Source organism: Halyomorpha halys, unplaced genomic scaffold, assembly GCF_000696795.3.
Source record: "Halyomorpha halys isolate HHAL.00 unplaced genomic scaffold, Hhal_1.1 Scaffold10.1, whole genome shotgun sequence".
Taxonomy (NCBI): Eukaryota; Metazoa; Arthropoda; class Insecta; order Hemiptera; family Pentatomidae; genus Halyomorpha; species Halyomorpha halys.
Window position 1 is genome coordinate 761,610 of NW_027107501.1, and position 8,821 is coordinate 770,430.

Here is an 8,821-nt window from a genome sequence, read left to right on the forward strand (position 1 = left end):
AAAAAAAAAAAAAAAAAGAATGAAATTAATCCAAAAAGTTTCCAAAATATATTACTAAAACTGGTGCTATATATATTGCTATTAGTACAGGGGTTGCCCCATAAACAAATAAATAAATCATTACTATTATTATTTCTATTTATGTTTTACTCTAAAGTTAGTATCGAGTTTATTATTACCATTATACTATGAAATTATTGTATAAATTGTATTTTATTTAATTCGAAGTATATTAATTGAAAATTATTAGTTATATATTTTTTCTAACAATGAAAAAATTACAATTAGTAATTACATTAATCGATATATATATAAACACACAGAGATATGCAGGCGAATTGTGAGTATATAGTATATGTTAATATAATAGTATGTGTTAACATAGAAATAAAATTACGTGTTTATTGTTGACTGTCAATTAATATGAGGAGAAGATGGTCAGGGAGAGGAGGGGGTGCGGTCAGAAGTGAAGAATATTAAAAAATGATATTTCCTTTATTGTCGCAACAATTCGACCTGAATTCAACAGTTACTGAAAATTTCAGAAAGTTTAGGTCAAGTGAATATTATGAGACTTTGTGGCATTTCCAACAACTGTTGCATTGAAGAAGACCTGAAATTCAAGCCAAAACATTGGGACAAAAAAAATTATCATTTATAAGTGTACTTCACTCATGACAACACCCTTCAACCATTTTCTCCTCAAATAAAATAAAAGTTATCTGATAACAATAAATAAATCATAATTATTTATTACTTGAAATTGTAATAAACTTCTAAGGACAAATTATTTAATTGTGATATATACAGAGATAAGTTTACATAAGTATTTAAAGAAAACTATTTGTATCATTACAAAATAAATCTAATACTTACTAGAAGTATATCGGCCACTATCGCCCAGTTCAGATTAAGAGCCAACTCCCCAAAGAAAATTAACACATATGTGACAGTAGTATTAGTCTTAGATACAACTATCGCTGCAAAAATTAGAGGAGCACTGGTGAGAAGGCCGACAGCACAAAGGATAGGATCAATCCTTGGGAGGTTAGGTCTCAGGCGTGTCGCTAGTATAGAGCCAAGGGGCACACCAATGAGGCCGGCGAACATTGCTATCAGACCAAACTTGAACGAAACACTGGGACATACAAGACAACATGGTAAAACATAATTTATAAACACAGTGTTAACTTAACACATAGCAAAAAAAAATAAAAAATTGTATACATTTTGTACAACACAAGCAACTTTTTAGCTTAGTGAAATAGAACATTCACAGAAGCTAGACATTATTGAACTACAGAACACAAATATATATAATATGTAATATAATCAAAAATACATACTAAATATCAGATATTAAGAAGATGGTCTGGGTTGCGGTAAAAACAAGAACAAATAGTTTATAACTATTTGTTCTTTTTTTGACCGCATTCTTCTGATATTTAAATTTTACGGTCAACTATATATAAATATATAAATATCATATATTTATAATGAAAATAAAAGTATGAATAGAAAAATATGAAGATATTTTATTTGAGGAGTTTTTCAAATCAAAAGTCAATATATCCAATTATAGAAAGTTATTATTTAAAAATTATCATGGGACCATCTTGTGTAGACAATTTTAATTTATAACACTTATTTGATAAAGGAAAATTTTTATTTTTCTAATACACTTGTTTTTGTGTAAAAAATTAATTTAGTAAAAGAAAAACTGTTGCTTTTCAGAAGTGGATCTATTAACTTTCTGAAGTGAAACTTCTTTACAACTCAAGAAAAAAAAATGTGAATGGATCTTGTGTCACGAGAATGAAATGGAAGTGGAAGTGGTAGGGGGTGGCAACGCTGATCAATTTTAGCAGGAAAATTTTTAAATTATAAAAGAAAGTAGAGGGGCTTTACAATCCCAGCAGTGCCAGTCTGATTGAGTGAGCTGCTATTTCCAAATAGGAGAGTATGAGCTCATATTACAATACAACAAAATTTCCTGCTAGAATAGACTTAGGAAATTGTTTTTCAATTCTAATTATTATTATTATTATTATTATGGATTTAATATTTTCTGCCTTAATCTATAAGAGGAAACACATGATCATTATTAATAAAATTTTAACACTTTATTTCATTTCCAGAAGTTTGTATAGAAAATGATCATTGAATCATTTTTTTTTTCTTTTTTGTATAGAAAACGCCTTATTTACATAAATATTATACATATATATGTTGTCAATATTCTGTAAAATGAATAATATATCAATTATTTACCTATGTTGTAGGTGTTCTGTAATAAGGGGCGAATTCAACAACATGGATATTATCAAATTTTTGTCTTTTTACTAGATTAGTTATTAATACTGATTATTTTAACTATGTGAAACAAAATTTAGAATTTACCAGGTTATCAAAATTAAAAGCAGGTTTTCCACCCAAATAGAAGTTTCCAGACCAGGTTAAGTACAAAATATGCTCTCCTGAAAATCATTGGATTCCCCCATTTTTCAGAACACCGAACACTTATATAAAAAAATTAAGTCACAAAAGTGAAGAAATAGAAAAGTCGAACATTTGGTTTTGATAAATAAAGTTGTCAGAAAACTTCACGGTAAAAAACTCTAACGCTTTAGGTAGGAAATTAGGAAAATTTTGGATCACTACGACAAAAATATATATTTTAATACATTTGAATATCTTATAAGAACAGAAATATTCATAATCTTTCAAAAATAATTGAAAAATAGCTCAGTGAGTAACTCAATAATTCACTACATTAGTTTGGAATCAATTATACAAATTTGCACAGCTTAATTTTCAAGGAAATTTTAAAACCATTCAGTAAAACTGTCTTCATGACTTGTCTAATTCTTCACTCATCCTAAGGAATAACTTATTTGATAATTAGTTAGGATGAAATTAGAGATTAAGATATCAAGATTATGGAATTATACTAAGATAAAAGTTCATAAAGGGCCAAGGGGGAGGGCACTGGTAGATGTGCCTCATTCTTGACCTTTACATTATTATTAAAAGATGGTAAAACATGAGTATAAGGACTCCTTACCTACAATTTATGTTGTATTTTCTCCTCAATTTTGTCTGGTAAAGAAATGAAAATGATCTAATTGTTTCAATAATGCTTAAATTCTACCCCACTTTTATAGTATAGTTCTGCCTAGAAAATAACCCCAGACACATGGGTATAAAGAAAAAATAAGCATATGTATATATCCCATACATCCCCGAAAAGACAAAACTGTATCCTAGGGGTTCTGAAACGAACATACAATGAACCCCCACCATCTTCCAATGACTTTCAGAGAAAATACAACAATTAAGTCATTAGGTTAGAGAAAAACCTATGATATAAACAAACTGAAGATTCTTTACTAATTGAAAATCATAATGATAAAAATATTAGATCAATAATAGACCAATAATTTTTAGTTAAAATACATTTTAACTAACTAAATAATATAATAATACCTAGTAAGTTGATCGTTCTCATTGCCTGGTTGTAAATGTAATCCGAGTAGGATATAATGTGGACCCCACCATGCTAAGGCACCAGTTACAAAAGCAACGCATGTGAATCCACCGGTAGAAAGCATAAAGCTCTTACTGAAATTAATCAAACACAAATAAAATTTAAAAAGACAATCAATTTAGAGAGTATATTTAGAGATATATATGAAAATAATGGAGGGGGGTATGAGAAGAAATATAGAAAAACAAAACAAAGTTAGAAATAATGAAAATATACAAAAGAAAAAGCAAAACAATAAAATTTTTAAAAATCATATATTATATATAATAAGTACAGGAAGAGGTGTTTGATTTTGGAACTTAGAGACACTGCACTCCAAATCTCACATTATTTCCTGACAAATGTTAAGGACTAATTTTTTAAGGGTTGTAGGCACAGAAGACCTTAGTCAAAGGACCACTCTCATTCTGACAAAGCCCATCTATGTCCTCTTAATATAAAATTGCATATTTTAACATAAATAAGGAATCAAGTTAAAAATTTTCTTAAAGAAAAAATCTAAACTCACTTTTTTAGTAAAGATAAAATATCCTGCATCCATGTTGTTGGTCGATGTACTGTCACACCTTCTACAGAGCCCCTAACAGGATCATCCAGAATGAATAAAACGAGGAGCACAGCAACCGCTCCTAGAACTGGAGTTACTCGCAGGCCCCATTGCCAGCTACCAGCTAATTCAGCAGTTTCAGCTCCGATGATGTAGCCAAGCCCACTGTATATATTAAAAATAGCATTAATTTATAAGTACATAATGATAATCAATTCATTAATTATTCTGAGACAAATTTCTTTAGAATAATATTTCAGGAATAGTAAGTAGATGGCCTTTAGATCATTAGGGTATAATAAATAAGTAAAAAAAGGATTAAAAAATAAATATATAAAAATGAAAAAAAGTAAAATAACAATAAATCATAATGAAAGTTTTAAGTAACTTTGAAACAGAGTATTAATATTAATAAAATATAGTAATATTAATTAAGCAGTAAAAATAATGAGACAATAAGATAGATATTTATAAATTTTGATATTGTATATTGCAATAAGGATCATTGGTATTTATTCTCTTGGATTTGAATGGTTAGGAAATGATGGCACAGAAGGGATTTGAAGGTGGAATGAGTACTTTGGAGTGATAGATCACAATAGGAATGGAATTCCAAAGGGAAGAGGATTTGACAAGGCAATATCTACTCAAAGTTGAGGTTTGATGGTTTGATGGTTTGATGTATATAAATCTGAAGAGCAGAAATGCAGGAGTAAACAGAGGATTTAAATTCCACGAGATTGTAAATATATGATGGGCGATGGGATTGGATAAATATTTGAATAATACAAAATGTTTGTAACAAGATATTTTTAAAACTTAGTCAATATAAAATGCCTGAGAAAGTATAAACAATTTTTAACAGAAATTAATTTTTCCATATTTCGCAGTGTGGTTTGTAGTGATAGGCTAAATACTGAAATCTTGATCAGAGATTACGTTAGCAGTTACCTAAAGACAAAAAGTTGGGAAATTTGAGAACCTATCAAAATTGTTTGGGCATTTTAAATTTTACTCTTTGACCTAGTCAGTTGTTTCAGTAAACAAGTTAAGGAAATGTAAAAAGGCAGCAATAATTTTGTTCATATTCAGTTAAAAACCTATTTGTAATGAATAATTTTAATTTTATGACAGTTAGAGAGGGAAAATCTGGAATAAAGTCATTTAGTGGTTGCAATTAAGTTGTTTGTGGCCATTAGCATATCAGATATAAGAAGTTTGTAGTACATCTGTAGGATACTATACTTTTTACTAACCTTCCAACTGGGATGGCGAAATAGAACAATGAAAGCATTTTTGATCTCATATCATCTATAAAGAGGTCACTGATGATAGTGGGTGCTATAGTTGAGTAGCTTGCTTCTCCGATCCCCACTAGGGTGCGAAATGTTAAGAACCAATAGTAATTCTGTAACAAAAATAATAATAAATTTTAATTTACACTGTTACATATAAGGCTAGAAAAACTAATTAAAGCACAAATATTAAAAAAAAAATAATAATTACATTTCAAGTGATGATTTATTCAAAACAGTGATATTAACCTCAAAAGAAAAAAGTGACTTTTTTTCACCAATTTCTGTTATTTCATAGTGAAAAACTGCAACAATATTTTTAAGGGAGAGTGCACTAATCTTTAAAAAAGTGACTTTTTTTCACCAATTTCTGTTGTTTCATAGTGAAAAACTGCAACAATATTTTTAAGGGAGAGTGCACTAATCTTATGCTGGATATCATCTTATTAATAAATGTACAAACCACAACTGTAGTCATTTCTATATTTCTGATGAACTAACATGGAGAGTACATGGTGCATTAAAATGTTTTAATTACAATATTTTTGGTGATTTTAAATTGAAATAATTTGACATATGCCCAACTGTTTCGTACAATGGAATCTGCGAGCTGGAAAAAAAAATTAAAACTCTGAAACTTCTTTATTGTATACAAAGAGTGGGGAAATCAACAGGGTCCTTTGGAAAACAATTGTTTTCTGGAGTAGATTAAAGGAAAAATAAAAAGTATAAAAATAACAGCTTTTGAATCAAATAGATTTAAAACATTTTAGTAAAATACTCTTATAGATTTTTTATAACAAAATTATTGGTAGAATTAGATTTGGAACGTAAACAATCTTTTATGTTGAACATACCATCAATAACAAAAAGATTTTTTTTCAGTTCTGTTCAGTTCAGTTCAGAAATTTTAAGATGCGAGATTAGGGTTTAGTTTCAAGATCTGTAACTCATCTTCACTTCATTAGAAATTCTTGACCTCCTTAAAAAGAAGGGAGTTCCTTCTTCTTATCCATCATTACTTTAGAAGGTTCGTGTAAAAACAATGAATTATTTTTAGTGATATCTTTGGTTCTAAATCATGCAGAAATACCCTGGGTTTAAGAAAATCGCGAAGTTTAAAAATCTTTACCTAGCCTCAAAATTTGGCTTGAATCCGCCAAAGGGTTCCTGAATAACGTGTTTTTTTTTTTAAATCTTTAAATAAATTTTAGATCCACTTGAAAATAAAATGTTTAAAATTTTGGATACATATATATTTTTCCAAACGCCAGTTTACTTTAAATTTTTATAGATATTCTTCACTCCATTGAAAAGACTGTTCACATTATATATTTATATATAGTTCAAGAAACACATGTTTTGGCGGTAAAACCGACAATTTTCTAAACTCTTTTGAGTAAACTATATTTCAGGGTGTTTTAATTTATTTCTCAGCTCCCAGGGTCCATGATGAAATTTTTTATGTCGATTTTTTCAATGTACAGTCACAAAAAAATCATCAAAATAGGTGAGAACATACCGTAACATTCTCCTTGCGAGATCAAAGATCGAATAAATATTAGGTCTGTTCCAACAACTACTTTTGATTGTCAAAAACTATCAGAAGCATGCGTAGTACAGGTTTTGGAATGGAAGAACCCAACTGCGCGCAAATGGAGAATAATTTACTTCTTTTAGCATGTCAAAACGATACAACATTTAACATGATTAACAGTGTTAATAGATTGCTAAATGGAGAATGATGTCAGGCTGAGCTTCACACCATTTTGTCTCTTATCGTTTTGATAGGTGGATTACCAGTAGTTGGTGTTGTTTTTGTTTTGGACGTTTTTGAACTCTAATAAAGTAATGAATGAAAATAATAATAAAGTAATTAGAAAAAAAACTAGAATGGACAAGTGAGGTAGGGGAAAGATGAAAAGATGATGTGATGAAGCAGTAGATTTTATTATCTCGTTAACAATACGAGGTTAAAAAAAAGTTAAGAAAATCAACTAGGAGCCTCTCTGCATTTAACATATAACATGGACTTTGAATTGTGGAGCTTACAATCCCATACTTATAACATTTAGTATGTTAAAACATTTTGCATTTAACATATCATGAATACCCCTAATGTAAATTCTTCACAGGTCCACTTTTAAAAAAAAATCGATGATTCTTATTCTATGTTTCATATAATTCATATTCCACAATATTATAATTTAATTTGTTGAGATTACGATTTGAGACAAATTATTACAATAGCATCAGAAATAAAGAAGAATTTTGCTCTTTTTTTTTTTAGATTTTATTTTATTTTTATACCAGATCGGCCTGGTGGGCCTTATATGGTTGATATAACTTATATTATATATATTTTTTATGAGGGTGTATAGCCATACAAATGACACCCCTAACTATATAAAATGTTCTTGTTAAAAGAAAAAAATAAAATAAATAGATAAGAATAAGAGGGAAGTAAAATTAATAACAAAAAATAATGATATTGGTACACTTAAATAAAACAAACATTTGTCTTCTAATAGTAAAAAGAAACAAGTTAATTTGAAAATGGGAAGAGAGAAGAAAAGAGAAAAAAAAATAATAATGAATATACCATATAAAATGAATAATAATAATAAGTAAATAGAAGTAGTGTGACTATGAATTAATTTTATATTTATTAATAATTTATGAAAGAATGTCCTGCAGCAGTCTGGGCTTCAGTCTTCGGGTTGAGGTTGGGTTTCCCAGGTTGTAGGTCACTACTCCTTTAAATGTCGGCAACTGGGAGTGGAACTTCATGACCCGTTTTTTGATATAATCCTCTATTGACTCCATTTGTAATTCGCGAAGCATTTTGCTCAAAATATTAATTTACTTCAAAATCGTGACTTCTTACATTCTTTTTCTAAGCCATTCAATTTCAACTTAACACCGGGCGATTTTTTTGACTTACTGTACAATATAAAAAAATAAACATTTAAAAGGAATTTGTTATGTAACATTAAGAAAGATGCATTCATAACTGATTAAACACCACAAAAAAGGTTCTCCAGTAGAAGATAATAGCATACGAATGAGTTCCTGATATTGAAGACAGACTAATTAGAGAACCCACATGGGGGCCTATAAATACCCAAATCCTTTTAGCCTAGCTCGACATATTATGTTATTATAAATGGACTTTGGGAGCCATTACAAGCGGCCTTGTAGTTTTTATCACCATCCATCATGCTCACTTTCCTTTTCATTACTGCCTACTCGGATGCAGATAGCCCTCCCTCTGGGATTTTATAACTTCTAAAGAAAATAAGATGGTCGTTGTATACCAAGTTAAGTAGTCGAGCTGGCGCCATAACCTCATAATAGTCGTAATTATTAAAACAATTTTTTTTTCTAAATTAGCTTTAAAATAAATTACGCTGATAGTAAATATTCGTTTAC

At 29.1% G+C, this 8,821-nt stretch overlaps 1 protein-coding gene across 1 annotated transcript in view; it reads right to left on the bottom strand.

Annotated features, from left to right (window-relative positions):
• The window catches only part of spin (Protein spinster), a 197,679-nt gene that overhangs the window by 7,329 nt on the left and 181,529 nt on the right, over positions 1 to 8,821 (bottom strand). The window contains exons 3-6 of the mRNA XM_067045866.1: positions 5,351 to 5,502; positions 4,056 to 4,259; positions 3,487 to 3,621; positions 877 to 1,138 (exon numbers count right to left, since the gene is read on the bottom strand). Coding sequence (XP_066901967.1) covers positions 877 to 1,138; positions 3,487 to 3,621; positions 4,056 to 4,259; positions 5,351 to 5,502 — 753 coding nt within the window. The remainder of the gene's footprint in view (positions 1 to 876; positions 1,139 to 3,486; positions 3,622 to 4,055; positions 4,260 to 5,350; positions 5,503 to 8,821) is intronic.